The 18,989-nt window shown below is 49.5% G+C and overlaps 6 protein-coding genes across 6 annotated transcripts; 3 read left to right on the plus strand and 3 right to left on the minus strand.

The window, feature by feature from the left end:
• Nucleotides 1-142: 142 nt before the first annotated feature.
• On the minus strand, nucleotides 143-2,827 carry EI90DRAFT_3060721 (protein kinase). The gene is made up of 5 exons (XM_039060511.1): nucleotides 2,218-2,827; nucleotides 1,426-2,157; nucleotides 518-1,368; nucleotides 438-463; nucleotides 143-354 (listed from the first exon to the last, which is right to left on the minus strand). Exons 1-4 carry the CDS (start codon nucleotides 2,764-2,766, stop codon nucleotides 445-447), a joined length of 2,151 nt encoding a protein of 716 aa, XP_038915518.1. The 5' UTR covers nucleotides 2,767-2,827; the 3' UTR covers nucleotides 143-354; nucleotides 438-444.
• Nucleotides 2,828-3,419: 592 nt separating this feature from the next.
• On the plus strand, nucleotides 3,420-4,351 carry EI90DRAFT_3060725 (uncharacterized protein). Its single transcript, XM_039060512.1, has 3 exons — nucleotides 3,420-3,742; nucleotides 3,840-4,154; nucleotides 4,218-4,351. Exons 1-2 carry the CDS (start codon nucleotides 3,490-3,492, stop codon nucleotides 4,079-4,081), a joined length of 495 nt encoding a protein of 164 aa, XP_038915519.1. The 5' UTR covers nucleotides 3,420-3,489; the 3' UTR covers nucleotides 4,082-4,154; nucleotides 4,218-4,351.
• Nucleotides 4,352-5,356: 1,005 nt separating this feature from the next.
• Nucleotides 5,357-8,986, plus strand: EI90DRAFT_3060727 (SPOC domain-like protein). Its single transcript, XM_039060513.1, has 14 exons — nucleotides 5,357-5,442; nucleotides 5,507-5,662; nucleotides 5,713-5,767; nucleotides 5,817-5,948; nucleotides 6,005-6,182; nucleotides 6,241-6,301; nucleotides 6,355-6,957; nucleotides 7,004-7,258; nucleotides 7,310-7,488; nucleotides 7,545-7,765; nucleotides 7,823-8,333; nucleotides 8,389-8,551; nucleotides 8,606-8,754; nucleotides 8,816-8,986. Exons 1-13 carry the CDS (start codon nucleotides 5,419-5,421, stop codon nucleotides 8,618-8,620), a joined length of 2,553 nt encoding a protein of 850 aa, XP_038915520.1. The 5' UTR covers nucleotides 5,357-5,418; the 3' UTR covers nucleotides 8,621-8,754; nucleotides 8,816-8,986.
• Nucleotides 8,606-9,893, minus strand: EI90DRAFT_3060728 (Clp protease-domain-containing protein). The gene is made up of 7 exons (XM_039060514.1): nucleotides 9,679-9,893; nucleotides 9,546-9,617; nucleotides 9,357-9,491; nucleotides 9,170-9,248; nucleotides 9,068-9,118; nucleotides 8,816-9,016; nucleotides 8,606-8,754 (listed from the first exon to the last, which is right to left on the minus strand). The coding sequence occupies exons 1-7, from the start codon at nucleotides 9,850-9,852 to the stop codon at nucleotides 8,675-8,677; spliced, it is 792 nt and encodes a 263-aa protein (XP_038915521.1). The 5' UTR covers nucleotides 9,853-9,893; the 3' UTR covers nucleotides 8,606-8,674.
• Nucleotides 9,894-9,974: 81 nt separating this feature from the next.
• EI90DRAFT_3124517 (Di-sulfide bridge nucleocytoplasmic transport domain-containing protein) lies at nucleotides 9,975-11,614 on the plus strand (the record flags this gene model as incomplete). The annotated part of the gene is made up of 5 exons (XM_039063724.1): nucleotides 9,975-10,092; nucleotides 10,147-10,628; nucleotides 10,681-10,812; nucleotides 10,870-10,951; nucleotides 11,004-11,614. The coding sequence occupies 5 exons, from the start codon at nucleotides 9,975-9,977 to the stop codon at nucleotides 11,612-11,614; spliced, it is 1,425 nt and encodes a 474-aa protein (XP_038915522.1).
• A 940-nt stretch (nucleotides 11,615-12,554) lies between these two features.
• On the minus strand, nucleotides 12,555-18,749 carry EI90DRAFT_3124518 (uncharacterized protein; the record flags this gene model as incomplete). The annotated part of the gene is made up of 7 exons (XM_039063725.1): nucleotides 12,555-12,974; nucleotides 13,030-13,536; nucleotides 13,587-16,550; nucleotides 16,599-17,390; nucleotides 17,501-17,668; nucleotides 17,794-17,916; nucleotides 17,985-18,749. The coding sequence occupies 7 exons, from the start codon at nucleotides 18,747-18,749 to the stop codon at nucleotides 12,555-12,557; spliced, it is 5,739 nt and encodes a 1,912-aa protein (XP_038915523.1).
• Nucleotides 18,750-18,989: the final 240 nt, after the last annotated feature.

Genomic DNA, 18,989 nt, shown 5'->3' on the forward strand with positions numbered 1-18,989 from the left:
TAATGAAGACATAACACAAGGCTTCGCAATTCGCAAGCACTTCAAGTCTCAGTTCATTCATTTATTACAAAAGGTTTGAGGGTTGGACTTCCGTGCTCAGAAACGATAGCCATTATGCAATTGAGGAATAACATTCTCTGGCTTGGAGTATACAGAGGCGTGGGGGACCCGTCCGCCAGGTAACCAGCTGGATGGATCAGTTAATATTCATGCACAGTAGTATGAGACAATGTTAGCTGGTTTCTTTATGCATTAGGAATGCACTGTTGTACATCGAAGCTGCGGCCCGACAAATGCTCCTAAAATACTGTGACATAGGCTACAATGGTGCTGTGATTCGCTGCAAGGATAAAAATGCGCTGGGCGCGTGGAAAGACATGGATAACATTATGGGTTGTCGGTACGGTGAAGGAATACGAGCCGGTGGATGTCCTGCGGCCTTCCTCAAATATTTGGAGACAGCCTGGTGGCAGAGTTATTCAGAGGTGGAACTTGGTGCCAATCCTTCAATACTCACCAATCATACTTGACCATCTCATCTATATTTACCAATGCGGACGAAACCAGCTCTCTCGCCTCAATCCATACCCAAAATTTGAGCATGGCACCAAAATTGCCTTTTGGGATCTCGTTCATCGCATCCCTGGTCGTCATCTGACTGCCCAGCTGCCTCAATATCGGCAACGCACTCTTGAACAGGTCCATATTGGGATCAAGCTGCCGTCCGATCCCCTCTAACAATAGAACCGCTAACACTGTGTTGATAAAGTCGCCTTCCATCCGCACATGATGATCCCGCACGTTGATCAACACCTGAGTGAGGACGTCACTGATCTTGATCTTCCCGAGACTGAATGTCTTGGATTTGACGCCTAGGACAAGATGCTGCATCTTGAGTGCAAATGTCTCTGTATCGATCGCAAGTTCGGGGGTACGGCATCGCTCAATCATAAGCACGCCTGCGTGATACCCGTTAAACTCCGCAATGGCCCGAAACAGATCGAGAAAGTTCCTTCGGTTAGTCTGGTTTAGAGTTGTGACAAGACCCGCGTCAATGAGGACTAGAGCAGGGAGATAACCTTCTTTGGAAATCTTTTCAAGTTCAGCTTTCCACGCTTCCCGATTGCACTCCAGTGGACGGAGACGCTCGATGACTTGGTCGGATTCTTCTGAGGGCGTAAGACCTTCGTCATTGCGACTCTGATGAATGGACGTGGGATGAAGGTCGTCATTTTGCGGGCGTCTCGCATAGAGAATAGAATGAAGGATATTTTTATAGATGTACGTAGTTGTTGGTTTGTAAAATTTGATCATGATATTACCCGGGTGGAGATCTGAGTGCACAAAATTGTCAATGAGAAGCATGTTCTTGCATGCATCATCCATAAGACATCCATTTTCATATCAAGGGCATATAGGTCTTACCAAGAAGACATCTAGGCCAAGGTCGGCCAATCTATGGTCATACGGCCCGCCACCATTTTCAAGGAACGCTTTGAGCGGTAATGCATTCTGATGCTCCTCCACAAGTACATCGGCACTCGTGAACTCCTCCAGAGGTCTCGGGAATGTCACAGCTGCTCGTTTATCTGCGAAATTCTTCTCGAATTGCCTCAGATTGGAAGCTTCATGAGTTAAATCCAGTTGTTCATTCATCATCGTTCCAAACACTTGCACTTCGTCAGAGAGCGAGAGCCATTCAATTCCTGGAATGATGCTGAGACACTTAGCAAAGAAGGACATGATAGCCAGATCACGACGGATCATGTCCGCCACACCAGGGTGCAAGACTTTGATTGCGATAGAAGTAGATGGGATGACAGGCGGCGGCACATCCGGAGAGACCAGAACGCGCGACGCATTGGCCAAAGCCCTGGGCCATTCCTGACGTTCCTTCGAATGTTTTGGACTCAGGTAATGGGCAGGGATAAGATCTGGATTAAGTGTCGCGCAGTATACCTGCCCAATAGCTCCCACGCCAATGGGTTTTTCGTCGAAGGAAACGAAAACCTCATCAAACGGTCGCTTGAACACTCTTTCGATGACACGCTTAGTGTGTCGCAATGAATGAGGCTCGCCAGCCGAATGGAGCTGCCCGAGTCGCTCGCACATCTCTGCAGGAAAGAGATCCTGCCGCGTAGCAGCCCATTGAGCGAACTAAATTTAAATCCTCTAAGTTTGGAACACTGAACAGAAGGTATACAGGGCTTGTCTCACCTTAATGAAAGTGGGTCCCGCCCTCTGCATCTGATGTGTAAGAAAGGCATACCAAACGAGAGCCCCTCGCCTTCCATTATGCTTCCCTTGCCGTGGACCGAAGAGGATGATGGGAATAGTAAGAAAAACGGGTACAAACAGAAACGTTAAATGAATGAAGCGCCGAGCAATTAGTATTGGTTCCCATATTTTAAACTTGATAAATAACAATATTTTCCGCATAACGGACTGGCGCTGCTCCTGAGGAGAGGACATCTGGTGGGTGGCGTATGAAGCGTCTTTCGTGGCAAAGGACGTGCAAGGAATGGCTTTGGGAGAAGATAGGATCAGGGGAACAGGAGAAGTTTCCCTCGGAAAGAGGAGGACAGCTGCACCAGCTACTGGAGTAGCCAAAAATAAGGAGCACCGAAACCATCTAGGAGACTCTTTAGTGAACCTTGATGAGGAGTGTGCGAAACGTGCCCTGGCACTTGTGCCACAGGCCAGAGTTGGCCGCCGAGAAATACCGAGTGATGCTAGCCAGATGCCCCGCCCTATCCGAGGCTGCATCTATACGGTCGATCGTCGCCGACAGATGAACGCTGTCGCGGACGTCTATCGTTTAGTGGAGCCAAGCGTGGGAGATAATTTTCACAAGAAAACGGCACCGGAAGCAAAATACACGTGCTGAAGGCAGCCAAAAGTTGTTCCTCAGCTCAGTGTCATGCTTCGCGCTCCTGATTGTTTCTTTTCGGGCTCGTAGAGCGCCTTGAACTGTATCCTGCTGCAGATTTGGCTTGCTCGAGGCAAGAAGTGACACGTTGTCCGGCTGCAGTTATGCCTTGTTGACCTTCAGCGACAGCCTTGTCCCTCGCAGCGGAGGCTTCCCATTTGATTAGCTTGTAGCATCCTTCGCCTGGTTCGCGGCTTGTGTGACCTTGTCCTACATAGAAACATGCTCAACAACTCTATCAGAATGCTCAATGTATCTGAACAATTAGTTCTCATGATTAGGTTTGAGCGGTGCCCGAATCGACGTAAGATTGACAGCACCAGAAGAATCAGAGACAGCTACATGAGCTCGGTCGGTGAAGGTTGGCTCAGGATCGAGTGAGTGAGTATACATACATTATACGACTGGTCATTATACACCCGCATGCACGTAATCCCTTGCTCGATCTGCTGCGCCTTCAACAACACTCTTTGCTAACTCTTTGCCTGCCCGGGAATGAGGTCCACTGAGTTGCTCAGCCTGGGTGGTGGCTGCGCCAGTTTCAGGAGATGTACAATTAAATGGAGGCCTCATATCCAACAGCCCACTCACTCCTTGGCGTAAGTCGCCGTTTACGATCTGCGGCAGCCAGAGTGCTTGGAACCTCTTCACCACTATCTCGGTGTGGCACAGGAGAAAGTCCCACTGAAATTTGCAAAGTATCCACCCAACAGGTGACGAAGGATGTTGTTAGTCAGCAGGTCCGAGTCGAAGCGACACTTGACGCGACCGGGGAGACAGAAACTTCAAATCGAGCCTTCAGAGCAGGATTGGCTAAAGGGGCATCGGTCAGATATCCAATCGCGTGCCGAGCCTCATACCGAGGCAGTACGCGAGAAGTTAGGCCTCGAAGTTGGGGAAATCGCCCGACCTGGTGTTCCCACTAATCAAGCCTCCAACATGACCCACCAACCATGGATCTCGATCTACGGGTACACCGGCATCGATCCGACATTCATGATCCTTTGTTATGTTGCAGGATCGATAGGGACAGGATCCGACGAAAATAGTTGTGTTGCACAATACCATTTGAATTTTTATTTCCAACTTGAATGTATTGGCGAGGAACGCGACGAGCGTCTCGCGGGTTTAATCCGCCCGAAAACCAGATGAATAAATATTACTGGTGCGTTTAAATGGCTGTAGATGGGAATCACACGTGCAAACGTGGTTCCGGGGACTATCACTGCGTCGCAAAAAAGTTGTTCATTCCTCGAAGCCTTGAAAGACACACGGAACCGCCACATACATAGCACTAACCCATTCTTAGCAGTAAAGCGCCCGCCAGCTGATGCGTGCTGACCACAATACCCTTCCCGCCACAGAGCCGGTCGTTCGTCCTTTGATGTTCTCATCGGTTGGGTGTGAACTTCTCCTAGTAGCTGAGACAAACGGCAGTCTGGTGCAGACATTCTGTTAAGGAAGGAGGCCGGATGGACAAGTGTTCCGCCAAAGATCACTACGACGGGTTTAATCTATTGGACATGTAATCGAAAACCCACTAGCGGCTTATGACTGGGAATCCCAGGGACTGGTTAACACGGGTGTTAGAACCAGCAGGAAAGGACGGAATGCACCACGGTCACCTGCGATTCGGCGAGAGCGGCTCCCCGTCCTCAAGCAGAATCTCACGTCGATGACCCTGAGGCGACAAATATTCGCACAAAAAAGTTACGTCCGATTCGGTTCCACACCGGTTGTTCGTGCCGACATCCAAGTGGGAATTGTAAACCCTGCATTTTCACACTATAACGAGCAGAAGGGGCGTAGGCACTTAACTAGGATCAATGCAATCTGATGGTTATCAAGCAGAGTAATCCCATATGATTTTGCATTCCGTGGATGACCCACAGAAATTGAAAAGGGGAAAAAGTCTTATGCTGCATGAAATGGGTTCAAGTGAAGACATTACAAAACCCGAGGACCACTAACTCCCGACGATAACAACCAGATCCCCCTCCATGTAGAGACGATCCCCTCATGTGCGCCAGACACGATGTTACGCACTGCCACGTCATCACGAGGCCGCGGGGTATTAAGATAGATTTATCATCATCATGGGTTCAAGTGAGGTGACCACAACTGGAAGTAGCCAAGTGCACGGCACGGTGTGCCCCCATAGCAGCTCGTAAATCCGTTTCTCGGGATTCATAAGCTGAAATGGGCACCTCACAATATCGCTAAGCTAAGTAGTTCGCCGCGAGGCCGTACATTCAAGAGCTGCAAATCCATAGTTCAGTCGGGAGTGAAGTATATAACCAGGATGCCAAACAAATTGGTTCTTGTAATACCAAGTTTCCTTAGGAATGGGCGGAGTCTCACGTTCGTTGACAGGCTGAGAAGATGTCAGAATATTGAGTCATAAATGTGTTAGAAACGTGACTTCATCAGCCACTCTCGGTACCGAAACAACTGTTCCACCAACTTGACATCCAACCTCCGCAAGCGTCATGGCCGGAAAAGAGAGAGCAGGCGTGAGTGCACCGAAGATCCCCACTTATTCTCAAGCCGATAGCTTCTTGTGTCTAATATGCTTAGTATACTGTGACGATGTTCGTCATCGATGTTTCTCCGTCGATGGGAGAGGAGCGCAAAGTTGAGGTCGCACCTGGGCCTAATGGAGAGCCAATATTTAAAAAGACGACAAAACTGGAGTGGTCGTTGAAATATGTGAAGCATAAAATTCAGCAAATGGTGAGAGTCTTTAAGAGCAGTCGCCGTTACCTCTGTTCATCTATCCTAAGATATTCGCTGGGCGAAAATCGGATAAGTGCGGAGTTATTCTTTTTGGGACAGAGGGTATAATTTTGTTTTCTCTGGATTTTTGGATCTTCTTACGGTACTTCAGGGACAAATAACGTTGTCAGCGACGTGCATGGGGGCTACGATCACGTCACAGAATTCCTCCCTATACATCAGCCTAATGCCCGCACACTATACAAGCTTGATACGATTAAACCCTCAAGCACTGTCGGTGACCGTAAGATTCAGGTTCTAGCTCGACTTTGGGTCTTGATTCAAAACTCGCATCTCCAGCGCTCGATGGAATTATCGTAGCACTTTCAACCCAACAAGATGAACTGGCGAAGAAGCCGAGTTGGAACAGAAGAGCTATTGTTATAACCGATGGAGAGTGTCCCATGGAGGTTGACAATGATGATATGAGTGGAGTGACTGACAAGGTCAATCAATGGAACGTGGATCTGACGGTAGTGTAAGTGTCGAGATTGGAAGTCCTTGGAGATTCCTCTAATTGACCTGGCATGCACAAGAGGTGTGGATTTCGATGACGAGAATTATCCATACGATGGCCCAGAAAAATCAAACATCAAGGTATGCCTGGTTTGGTATGATGCTAGCATGCCTCATTCGAGTATTCTTAATAGATGGCCAACGAAAAGTTTTGGCAGAAGTTCATCTCACTCACACAATCCGGTTCGATGGGGACTCTTGCATACGCATTACAAGTGACGCAATCGCCAGAGATCAAAATTACTCGCTCCACTCTCAGCAAGACCACTTTATCTATAGGCGACATTCACATCAGGCCTGATGAATCTATTGAAATCCTTGTCAAGACAGGGAAGGCGACATCTGGAGTCACTCCGCCTAGTCTGAAGAAGTTTACCATGCGGACGGATAGCGAAAGCTTGAAGGAGAGCCAAAATCAGCAACAGCAGCTCAACCCTGTCATGCCTTCACTCGAGGATGTCGCTCCCCTGGAGATGAGCACTCAATATGTCGTGAAAGAGGATAATGACGTCGATGACGTCAAGGCTGGGAGACCTGCACGAAGTTTCGAGGACGATGAGGAGGGAGGTGACGATGAGATTCAAGATCCTTTCGAAAATGCACAGAGACTGGAGAAAGAGGACCTTATCCGTGCCTACAAGTATGGTTCCACTTGGGTTCCAATCGAGGATGAATCCGCAGATAAGGTAGCGACAGTCAAAGGTCTCCAGGTTGTCGGGTTCAGCTACGAAGATTTAGTAAGTTCTTACGCACTTCCTCTTGCCTTATCTCATTTCGTTCTAGTGGATAAGAGAATGGTCCATGGGTGAAGTTTACTACATCTTCGCCGATGACAAGGTCCCTCGTTCTCAAGTAGCCTTCGCCTCATTCGTTCGTGCTATGAAGGATTATGGAGTGCCGGATAAAAAGACTGGAGAAAACATACTTCGTCCTGTTCTTGCGATCATCAGAAAGGTGACTAGTGACGGGAGTCCCCCCAAAGTTGGTGTCGCTTGCGCGAGATCCCTGGAAGATGTCGATTACCTCGTATGGGTCAGAGTAAGTGCCCTCTCTCTTAAAAAGGAATATCTGCACAGGATTTTACCCTAGATGCCGTTTGCGGATGATATTCGGAGATATAGCTTTCCATCTCTTGAAATCCTAAAGGACAAGAATGGAAATAAAAAGACAAGCCATCCAAATTTACCTACAGACGAAATGATGGACGCCATGAGTGAGCTAGTCGATTCTGGTGATCTCAGTGCTGCAGGTGAGAAGGATGAATCTGGGTGAGGACCAAACCTTGTGATGGTCAGGTGCACGTCATCATGTTTTCTTCCATTAGGAATCGCCTTCCTTGGTTTGACCCGTCGGAAGCTGTCCACCCGGCTGTACATCGTATCAAGGAAGCTATCTTTCATGCGGCTATCACAAGTAATATTGAAGAAGATCCTATACCGCCACCGCATCCTGAGATTATCAAGTTCTTGGACCCGCCCAGTCCTATACTAGTCAAGTCCAGAGGACCTGTGCAGCGGTGCAAATCTTTATTCAATATCCAAGAAGGTAAGATGCTTCTACGTGGTTTGAAGAGGGTAATCCACATTAGGGATTTGTTCCCAGCTCCGCCGCGGCCGAAAATGCGGAGGAAGACCAAAGGAGCGGAAGATGGCCTCTCGGCCGACGCGGATGTTCCGCTTACGCTGGCAGACCTCATGAATGGCGACGCTTATATTCCAGAGTTCTCACCCTCACCCACCTTGGTCGATGCCTCCGAAGACTCCGGAGGCACCACGGTGGCCGCGTCGCCACTACAATCGTTGAAAGCCAAAGCAACGGAGAAACATGGCGAAGACGCGATGGACGTGGATTTACCTTCCAATAAAGAAGCGTTCATAACTGGGAAAGCGGCAAAGCTGGACCGAATAATAGGCAATGCCTACCCACTTCGTGATTTCAGGGAAAATACTGCAAGAGGAGATCTGGTCACAAAAGCTGTTAGTGACATGGGGGAAGTTATACCCGAGATCGTTGAGAGTTCGTTCAGCTCCCAGCGCTTCGAAGAGGCATTGGAGTGTATGAGAGCCATGAGGGACATGGCATTGAAAGAAGATGAGGTTGATACATGGAATGGGTATGTGTGTCACCTACCCCGTCCTTGATTGCACGTTCAACCGCTATCACTACAGTTTTATTAGAACATTTAAGAAGCAATGTCGAAGTTCTAATTTCAAGCATCCAAATTTCTGGGACTCCGTGAAGAAGGAAGGCGTCGCACTCTCACTTATCCACGAAAAGGAAGCCCAGCAGAATGGAAATGTCTCAGAGGTATCCTTAAATGCATCAAAAAAGGTCAGGAATAGGCTTTTTTATACCGACTCCGACTCTCTGATTCTAGTGATACAGTTCATCGAAGAATAGAATGATATCGTAAGGAAAAGTATGGCTGGGTTAGATGGCTGTTTCTTTGGCCTCTTAATCGGGAGTTTGGGAAACTTGGTTTGGACGGTTCTCTACGATTTTATCAATGATTCCAAAATCGAGAGCTTCTTCCGCTGATGAAGTTACAGTCATTATATTGCGCATCGAAGGAAAGAGGCTGATAGGAAAGTTCACCAGTCATAAAGTAGTCTCTCTCCAGTGCTATTTCAAAGCGCTTTGATGCCGCTTCTGCCGTCTCATCGCTTACTGCATCTGTTGCCACGCCTCTGCGACAATGACGAACGTAGATGTCGGTAAGACGACTTCTCCAGCGGAGGATTTCTTTAGCATGAATTGCTATATCCGAAGCCTGCCCAGTCGCTCCGCCGGATGGTTCTGTTATCGATAAAGTCTGTATAAAACATCTTAGGGAAGACGACTGCTTACGATGTATCATTACGTTGGAATTTGGGAGTGATTGGCGATGGCCCCTCGCACCTAGAAAGTACATGAGAAGTTTTAGACACATATAGGAAGTAAACACTCTACCAGCGGCAAGGATTAGGCTGCCCATCGAGCACGCCTGCCCAACACAATATGTATGAATTGGAGATGATACGTACTGCATTCATGGCTAAATAACTATTTTCGATCTGTCATTCAATGATTGCCATTCACCTGCATCTACAGGGAGTATAAGTCCATATACAAAGCGGCAAATGGGCAGCGGTTTTACAGTGTCATAAATCGCCATTCCCGCCGTGACGCTCCCGCCAGGGCTGTTTACATATAAATGTATAGGCTTGTGAGTCTCTTCAGCCTCCAGGAAGAGCAATTGTGCGACTATTAATGCTGAGACAGCATCGTGAATCTTTCAGGATGGCGTAAACTGCAATACCCAATTGCCAAGCTTGACATGACGAACAGGGCCATAGAGCATGATCACTCTTTCACGCAACAGGCGAGAGTATATATCATATGAGCGTTCCCCGCGTCCCTATCACGAAAATCACGAAGAGATGCTGACTTGAAGCAGCAATACGGCAATCCTGACATACGGTCTGCTCAATGACAATGGGCACCAATCCTTGCGCCATTGGGTTCAAATATGAGCTTGAACCATGTGGTAGGTAGGGCGACGCATAGGGATAAAAACTCCTTTTCCCGATGTATTTAGACGCAGAAGAAATCGTTGCTCTGGCAGCCGCCAAAGTCAAAGCGTGGGGTACCATTTGGGTGGGGTTAAGCTGAAAGTGTGTTTGTGTGACGCGTCCCCGACGCAAACAAACTGTGCTGTTGTTGTTTGCTTTGTCACTTTTCTTGGTTGCATATTCGAGACACTGGGCGCGCAGCAATGGCCCGTCGGTTTGAGCCGCGCTCAAAACATGCGCCCATGGAATACACGTATGAAAAACCAGAAATGGAGCGTATAGCTCCTTGGAGCCCTTTCAAGGAAGCGTTGGAACGATCAAGTGCGTTGAATGCCATTGTTTCGAGGTTCAAATGGTCCTAATGAATATCCTCAGGAGGGCAATCGCAGCAACCTAATGCCACACCTTCCACTTCCCCCGAGGCACTCCATGCACCCACATCACCTCACAGTCCTTTTCAGTCTGGTACTGGGGGAGACTCGATGTCTTTATTTACCTTTGTTTCGACACGTAAAGAGGATCCCTTTTCATGGACGCCTCCAGCGAACTTCTCCCCTCAGAAAGCGTTCCCTGCGAGCCCATTGCTTCAATCCAGTACCGCTGATGTCAGCATGAGTACCGCTGGGTCAGAAACTCCAGACGCATCGCCAACCTTGGCACGTCGAGTTAGGAAGGACAATTTCCTGAATGGTGCCCATTCGAGCCCTTTTGCATCAAGGAGCCAAACCAGTCCTCTACGCCGCTCAGCCATACGAGCACGAGAACGTGACCGAAGCAGGGAACGTGAACGGCAGCACGACCGCCGCCGGGGGTTAACGAAAGCCAAGAAAATAGGGAACGAGACAAGTAGCGACGATGTGGGTCTTGGTCTCGTTGAGGATTTCCCAGTTTTTACGATTTCCGTTGTAGGAGCAACAGGATGCGTGGAAAGGCAAACAATATCATTTGCATTTCCCTGGACCGAGCCTCTTACATGGAGATGTGCCCTATGTTCTCTCAAGGAAAGTACTGGATGTTGTGCGTATCAACGTAGGATCGCTAGTAATTCATTCGAGAGCAGTTATCTCCAATTTTTCTTCAATCTCGCTCTGCTTTTAGCGTTCCTTTATGGTGTGGTCGTGGCTATCCTTACAATTCATCGTGATGTCGAAGAACGAATCGCGGAGTATTCAGCCAGCAAGTCACTTCTGATCCTCAACTGTGTTTTCTGACATTGTTGACGTTCTGTTCAGATATTCTCCGCGAAATGGCGCACTGTTCAAAACAGTATTTGGATAACCGATGTGAGCCATCACAGCGAGTACCTCACATGGAGGAGACTTGCAGGGCATGGGAGGAATGTATGCATCGTGACCCGAGCGCTGTTGGTCGTGCTAGAATTTTTGCGGAGACTGCTGCACAAGTCGTGAATGGTTTCGTGGAAGAAATCAGTTGGAAGACACTTGTAAGTGCTAAGGACAATGCAACCTTGGCTCTTTTCAATGCAATCTCCCCCTTGAAGGCATTTACACTCGTATCGCTGGGCTTCCTGATCTTGTTCGCGAACAGTCTCCTCAGCCTGTATCGTTCCCACCATCCTCTTGGAACATCTACAGCAAGTTCGCGACAAAGTCATCCATACATTGCCCCTTCATATCAGCCAGGAATACTTCCCCCTGTTCAGACACAAGACTCATGGCCACGGGCAGCGTCCCCTGTATGCCATGCCATCCCTGCCCTTTCCGCTGCCCCTCCATCACCCTCGAAATCTCGAAGTCGAGGCGGGAGAGTGAATAATCGTGTTAATGTTAATCTCCATCCTCTCCCATTGTATACATTCCCGGGTGCGAAATTGTTCGGTTAATGCGTGTCCACCCACTCGAGGATTGTACTCACCAGTGACAGTAGGATAAGGCGAATCGCTGATAAGATTGCCCGGTCCATTGGTGCAATCCGGGAGACCCGGGGGGCGGCCTCTGTCCATTTGATACCAAAAATGGCTGAAGTCAAATGCATAGTTCTATCCATCTCCGATTTTACCGAGTGACGGAGATGCAATATCGCAGCAGTGAACCGATTAGAGTCAGCATCAGCCACGCTCCGTTGTATCGTTCCACTTTTTCAATGTCTATTGTCACTCCAAAGGAGATGAGAGCTTGATACTCGGTGCTGAGATGTTAAGAATGATAAACATGGTCCTTCTAAACTGATCAAGGTTTCGCACCACGTTGGAGCCCTGCGAAAACAAGGATGAAGTGCTTACGGATGATCGCTTTGTGACCACATCCTTGGATGGCTCCCAGAGTCGACCAGAGGGTTTGACTTGAGAAAATCGTGCCTTAAAGTTATAGGACTCTGCATAGGGGAACGCTTCGACCAGGCAGAATATGCATGTTGCTGGTACCGACGGTCTCCTTTGAAACAGAGTTGTTGACCCTCATTCGAGCAAACCTAAATCACCGCCCAGACTCGGGTACCCCACAGACATGCATGAGGGAGTCTCTTTCAAACTAATATTACAGCTCCGTGACATCACTGGCAACGCTTCGCTTGCTTGTCCCTCACAATTGGACCTGGATTTGCCAGGAAATCCCCAGTTCAGTGACAACAGGCATCCATGTCCAGGAAATTGCATTAAAATGGGAGGGTATCATGATGGAACATAAAAAGTGGATCGTGGAGTACTGAAAATATCCAAGAGCAAGGAGAGAAATGGGGTGATATGATGCAAGTAAATGAATGCACACGATAAACGACAGATGATGCGTCGTAACGCGGAAATGAAGCGATGCAAAATAACCAAATTATGAGTACCAGCCGTCGTCTCCTAACGTTGGAGCTAATGACGCAGTGGAGCCGGTCGGTGATCCGGGGGGGACATAGAATTGACGTTTAATTGTCTGATGCTTGGGGCGAGGAGTAGGTGGAGGTTCAACAGGGGCATGCATCGATTGCCAAACTGATTCGATCGGTGTTTGTCCGCCATTAGATTGTTCAGGCGTAACCGTACCAGGGCGGCTAGGATAATCCACCAAAGAAGTTGTATCAAGGGGATTTATGAATGAGGGATTATGTGAATAAGTTGATGATGCAGGCGAGTGGAGGTAACTAGTGGGCATAGGATATGTAGTCGGAATAGCGTGGGCCGACGCGAGTTGAGCCTTCAGCTCCATTGTCTCTTGCTCGAGAGTCGCATTTTGATTCTGGAGTCGGGTTTCACGTTCCTAGGGGGGCTCGTTAGTGATGTTCACATTGCTGTTAACACGTCCCACCACTCACTTGACCAGCTTGGAGGTTAGTTTCGTACTCCTGAAGCTGCACCTTAAGAGCCTCAAGCTCGTCTGTTGTCTCCTTGCGAGACGCCTCACTTTGATCCAGCTTGAAGGCGCAGTTCTGCAATTCTTGTTCGCACCCTTTAAGTTTCTTCTCGAACTCAGAGGCGCGCTGTTGGGCATTGGCAACGGACTGCTTATGGCCCATCGCCGCGCGCTGCATGTTACCCAACTTGATCTCTTGTTCAGAATGAAGTTTCTGCAAGGCCGAAAGCTCTCCTTCAAGCGAGTTTGTGCGATCACGGAACCTTTGAGCTTCCTGAGCGTCCAGTCTGGCACGATTCTCCAGAAGATTTTTAAGGCTTTCGACATGCTCAACTGTACGCTTGAGATCATTCCAATGGCTTTGCTGTGCAACTAGAGTGGTGCTTTCTTTCAGAAGCGCATCTGCAGAGGCTTTCGAGTGCTTCACATCGTTCAAAGCGACTTGAAGTTTTGCTTCTGTATCGGCCAGCTAGGTCCAATTATCAATAAAGAGCAACATCGATCCAACAAGTGGCCCACCTTGCCCCGAAGCTTCTCGTTGGCACCTCGTGCGTCGTTTTCCTTGCGCTCCAATGATTTTACTTCCTTCTCCTTCTCGCGCAATGCAGCTTTGGTCTGCTCGAGGTCCTTGCCTAAGAATTTAAGCGAATCTTCGTGCTTGGATGCTGTAGCCTTGGTTTGCCGAATAGCCTCTTCGTGGGACTCCTGCATCTTTCTCAACTCCGAGACTTCCACCAAACTTGTTGTTAATTCCGCTTGGGCTTTCGCTAAAGAATCTCTCAAACCGATTTTGTCTCTCTCCACATCCAATAAAGAATTACGGGAAACTGCTAACTCTTGTTGGAGGGCTACGTTCTGTTCCATCGCTATCTGTAATTCCTTAGTTTCGGTCAGAAGTTGAGCCTTCGAATAAATCTCCTGTTGGGCTTGAGCAATCGCAGCGGATGCAGATGCGAGCTGACTCGGCAGCAATGAGAGCTTTGTCGCGAGATCAGCATGGTCCGACTGCAGAGAAGTGTGTTTGGAAAGTAGGTCGTCGTTCTGAGATGCAAGGTCTTTGAGGAGAGTAATAATATTGGTAGAGTTGCTCTGGAATGCCGTGGCTGCCGACTGGAGGCGCTCAGGGGCATTGTCAGAGGCTCGAGACTTCTCAGATTCAGAAAGTCGAAGGTCAATTCTATCCAGCACTGAACCCGCGATGGCTCCCATCAGCGATTGAACATCAAGGTGCGGCACAATTTTGGACAACTCCGACGGCATCTGCTGAAGCCCATGCTCGAGGTTATGCATTGAGGGCACCAGGGACTCGAATAGCGGTCTGAGCTCCTTCGCGATCAAGGAAGCAGTTTCCTTCTTATCCGAAGCGAGATCAATGAGTTGGGAAATATGCGGTTGGACAGCTTGTGAAAGATGTGACGTTGTAAGCTCAAGATTGAATGGCTCTTGACGCAACGATTCGAGCCTGGGTTCTAAATGACGCAGAAGTCCTTGGATAATCGATTCCTGGTTATCTTCAATGGATTCGGCATGCGATGCCTGTTCTTTCATGTGGAGATGAGCCATGATCCTGGTGGCATTGTCGTTGACGGCATCTATTGTACGAGAAGCCAACTCTTCAACAAGCTGGGACGTTTGATGACTCAACTGCGGCTGGGGCTCAAGAGATTGTGTAACTTCAGTGATATCACGCTGAAGGGATGCGCGGAGATCGTGGTGACCTTGCTTGATGAGGGAACTGATCATGTCGTAATCAATTTCCCCACGAGCATCTGCCGTGTCGTCGGCAGCATTCGCGCGGTGCTCTGACAGCAAAGATCGAACCTGCGACTCGAGCACAGGTATAAACTCAAGGAGGACCTTTCTGACTTCCTCGGAAGGTGCTATCGGGCTTTGCCGGGAGGTGAGCTCGCGACGGAAAGCAAGGAATTTGTCGTCGATTACTTGGCCTAGCCTATCTGTAAGCGCCTCGACATCAAATGAAGGAACATCAAGTTCGTCATGATTGCTGGAGTGGAATGACAACAAACGGCCCGAGCGTGGGTTGGAGTCGGCCGAACTTTCAAGACCCACATGAGGTGACCGTCCCTTAGGCGATTCTGTGAAGACATCAAAGAGAGGCGAACCAAGCCGAGTAGCTTCGTTGCGGCGTGAAGCAGCAACAGCCTGCACGCGACGAGCAATTGAAGGGAGGTTGATATCATCCAGCGACGCTTGTGGGCGATGGCCATCGAATAATCGCTCTCTTGAGCTAATGCGAGAGCGAACCATGGACCTCGTTGGTTGATCCCCATCAGTGACAGCTAGAGCCTTAAAGACAGAAGCAGGGACAGTATTTGTCGACACCGGATGCCCGAAATCGGGTAGGGGAGCACGTCGACTACGATCGGGGGATCCAATAGGAGTCGTCGGTGCGTCCGTGAGCGGTCTCGGAGTTACTTCCTTCAGGTCATCGGTTGACCTCTTGAAAGAAGCGGGTATGGTGGCTGGCGCAGAAGATGGGGTTGTATGGCCATGCGCTGCATACGCACCATGTGCAACAGTGTCATCACCCCGGCGGGCAGTGGGGAGTGTTGCAGACATCCTGCCGAAGATGAATGGCTTAGCAGCGGGATTGAGTATGGATCCTCTGCGAGACATTGACTGTGTCGGCTCGCTGAGAGTGACAGTTGTAGTGTCAAATTTGGCACCAAGAGCATCTTCTTCCCAATGCGGAAGGAACTGGGTCCTGGGCTCTCCTTGAGCGGCGTCACCCGACCCAAAGCCCGAACCAGATCCACGTCTTCGGCGTTTTTCCCGACCTTGAACTGCTCTCGGGCTTGAAGGTGGCATAGGAAGAGGTCGCTGAAGTTCAATTGATGCCGCAAAGGAAAGTGATGGGACACCCGGAGGAGGATTGAAGTTGAAGGTTGCAAGGGAAGGTTTGAACTCGATTGCAGCGGCGTTAAGTCTGGAAGTTGACCCTTGTCTGACATGCGACACATGTTGCGGTTGTGCGGAAAAATCGGCTTGGGGCTCGTCACTCCCACTACTTGGTTGAACACCGAAGATGAATGGTTTCGCTAACGGATTCAATCGTTCAGGACCAGCGGTTGCAGCGCTGCCTGCGCGACTGTGGCCATCTAAGACAGCGGGAGTTGGGGCAAAACTATGACCTTCCGATTTAGGAGGTAGAGGGAGAGGTCTAGAAGGTCTAATGTTGCCATCATCTGACTTACTAGCTGAGATGAATGACACAGGCTCCATGGCTGAAAAGTAAGCACTTTGATCGTGTACACCTTCATCGCTTGGATTCGATATGATATCAACTGAAATATCTCTAGGACGTTGGTGAGATACACCGAAAGCGTCCTCGATTGAAGCTGAAGGAGGTTGCCCATATTGATTGGCATGGTGGGCTCGCAGAGCTTCTTTTCGTAGATGACGCTCTGCGCGTTCGTTTCGATGGCGTTCTTCATCAGAAGGGTTGGACCATTCTCCGGTGCTCTGTGTGTGAAGTTAGTATGAGGATTCAATACTCGTTGGAGGACCAACCTCGGTGTCGGTCACCAATTGATTTTCGTGATTGTCGGGATTCCTCCATTCCTCCACACTCCTTTGCAGTCTTAACGATGGGTTCGTCCAGTCTTCTGTGCTAACTCCCTGATCTCTGTCATCACCCCACACCGAACCTTCCTGAGATGGAGGAATATTCTCCTTCTCGTCACTTCCTTCTTCATCAAGCCGAGGTACCAAATGAGAGTCACTTTGCGACGTGATGAAATGAGGCAACGACGAGCCCGATCTTGTCTCACGATGCAGATGATTCACAGCGACCCGAGAAGCATGCCGGCTGTGTGACGGAGTGATAAATGCACCTTCGGTCAAACTCTCATCATAATTCGAATCGTTGTCATTCCCGTCAGTGGCGGCAGGGGATGCTTCACCAGATAGAGTGCGTCCGAACTCGGTGAGATCTAGCGCGTCCATAGGTGGAAGAGCGTATTGAGTTTGAGACTGAGAGGGAACGCCGAAGGCAGCTGGGATGCTTTCGTCCTCGCTTAGGCTGTCTAAACCAAAACCTATGGTAAAATCCGGCTTTAAATCTGGACGGGGAGGAGGTTCGGGTTGGAACATGGAGGCTTGCATAGGTGTCTTGGGTTGAGGCGCCAAGATTGGAATATCCCGACGATCTTCGTCATCCTCGGATACCTCATCCTCTCCTTCATCATCTCCATCGTCGTCTTCCGCCTCATCCTCCGTTTCGGAAACAGAGTGCAAAGAAGACGATGGTAACGGCGAGCGTTTGAGGTGTGCAGGCACGCCCAGATCCCTGTCAAGTGAAGGCTAGTTCCGAAAGGGCTCATGTCTGAGTTGTTGGCTCCTCGAGAGGGGATGGGCTGACTTGCAGATGCACCAGGAGTCCCCGGACTGAATATAGCCCCAGAAGCACCCACTGGGGCGGGGACCATGGACTTGCTATACGCGTGACGTGAAGCACCTCCAGGTGCACTTGCGAGGGAAATGTCACTCGACTGAGGCGAAGCTAGGATTGATTGAGTTTGACTTTGTTGAAGCTTATTGAGTTTAAAAAGCAGGAGAGCAGGGTCTGCTGGGGAGGATATCTGGTCCGCCAGCAAACGAGCCACAGCAAAGATGAGAGACATGAACGAAGATCAGATACATGAGGGAAACACGTGGAGTTGTATGTAAGCGCGGGAAGGCGGTAGTGAAGACTAGAGAGACATACCGAAGTGGCCCGCGCATGGGTATGGCCGGGGATGAAGGGATTCACTCCTTGGCTACCTCTTTCGACTCCTAGCTTCGCAAGCTTCTCTTCAATGATGCGATTTCGAAATGCTTCCCATGCACCCTGAAAACGCAAAGAGATATGATTCTTGAGCCAACCCCAGCAATTTGACAACCGGGATCAAGGATCACCTTCACAGGGAGGAGGAGCCCAATGGGCGGCAAAGGAGCTCCACGGGGCAGGCTCTCCGGGTACTCTTCAGCAGTTGTTATCTCCTCCAACGGCAGTAGTGCCGGATCCTCTTGTCTTGGTGCAATTGGGATGGGATACCTTGCCCATGGGGGCCGAGAAGGTGTCGTCGACTCTGACCCATCAATATTTGGGAGGGTTTCCACTGGCAATTTTACGATGCGCTTTTTGAGTTTCGGTTTCGCCAAATCATTAGCTTGAGAAGAACTAGCGGCTGTATTTGTTGTCACAACTGCACTTTCGTTCTCGCTCTTGAGTGGTGGGTCTGGTTTCCGAGGCCCGCCGAGTACAGCTTTCGGTGGACCACCAATACTGATACTAGCACTTCGGCGAGGGTGGAAGGGGCGTCCTGGAGCGATTCCTTGAAGCCCGGCGTTAGGAATATTTGGGGCCGGTACGGGAAAGTTAGGGGGTACGGCAGCGCTTGGCGTTGGGGGAAGGGGAATGTTTGCAGGGACGTAGCTGGGACGCGGACGATGGTGGGCAAGATGGGGAGGAAGAGCGAGATTCGGGGGGGCGATAACGCCATTTTGGAAGCCCGGTCCATTAAAGAGCTGTGGCGACATCACGGGGTGGAACGCAGAAGTAGGGGGTTGACTGGTGTATAAAGGATTATTATCCGGAACCCCTGGGGTACTGATGTCTAATGGTGGAGGTATATGAAGGCGGGAGAGCTGGCGATGTGGCGGGGGACGCGTCTGAGCCATAGCGTCCAAGTCCACAGTTGTTCCGGAGTCGAAGTGGTAAGGGCTCGAAACACGGCAAAAAGAAAATCAGGAAAGAACTGGTTCTGCACTAGCGAGCAAATGGTCTAGAGCATTAGAGACCACTTGGGGAAGTTCTGAAGTAGTACTTACGCGTTCTAGCAGCAACAAAGGCTCATCGCAGAGTGTACATCAAATACCCGCGTCAAACGAAACGAAGGATCCGGAAGCAAATTAGTCTTT

Source organism: Cantharellus anzutake, assembly GCF_015039405.1.
Source record: "Cantharellus anzutake strain C23 chromosome Unknown EI90scaffold_27, whole genome shotgun sequence".
NCBI classification, from domain to species: domain Eukaryota; kingdom Fungi; phylum Basidiomycota; class Agaricomycetes; order Cantharellales; family Hydnaceae; genus Cantharellus; species Cantharellus anzutake.

Excerpts from the sequence above, each read along its gene's own strand:
- EI90DRAFT_3060727 (XM_039060513.1), top strand. The coding sequence starts at position 5,419 with ATGGCCGGAAAAGAGAGAGCAGGC. Across the intron at positions 6,958-7,003 it reads GGTTCAGCTACGAAGATTTA|TGGATAAGAGAATGGTCCAT; the intron begins GTAAGTTCTTAC and ends ATTTCGTTCTAG. Across the intron at positions 8,334-8,388 it reads GAGGTTGATACATGGAATGG|TTTTATTAGAACATTTAAGA; the intron begins GTATGTGTGTCA and ends CTATCACTACAG.
- EI90DRAFT_3060721 (XM_039060511.1), bottom strand. The coding sequence starts at position 2,766 with ATGCAGCCTCGGATAGGGCGGGGCATCTGGCTAGCATCACTCGGTATT. Across the intron at positions 2,158-2,217 it reads CGGGACCCACTTTCATTAAG|TTCGCTCAATGGGCTGCTAC; the intron begins GTGAGACAAGCC and ends ATTTAAATTTAG. Across the intron at positions 1,369-1,425 it reads TTGGCCTAGATGTCTTCTTG|AACATGCTTCTCATTGACAA; the intron begins GTAAGACCTATA and ends GATGCATGCAAG.
- EI90DRAFT_3060728 (XM_039060514.1), bottom strand. The coding sequence starts at position 9,852 with ATGGTACCCCACGCTTTGACTTTGGCGGCTGCCAGAGCAACGATTTCT. Across the intron at positions 9,249-9,356 it reads GAATGGCGATTTATGACACT|ATGCAGTACGTATCATCTCC; the intron begins GTAAAACCGCTG and ends ATTTAGCCATGA. Across the intron at positions 8,755-8,815 it reads GAGAGACTACTTTATGACTG|CGGAAGAAGCTCTCGATTTT; the intron begins GTGAACTTTCCT and ends TAACTTCATCAG.
- EI90DRAFT_3060725 (XM_039060512.1), top strand. The coding sequence starts at position 3,490 with ATGGAGGCCTCATATCCAACAGCCCACTCACTCCTTGGCGTAAGTCGC. Across the intron at positions 3,743-3,839 it reads AGCCTTCAGAGCAGGATTGG|CTGGTGTTCCCACTAATCAA; the intron begins CTAAAGGGGCAT and ends AAATCGCCCGAC.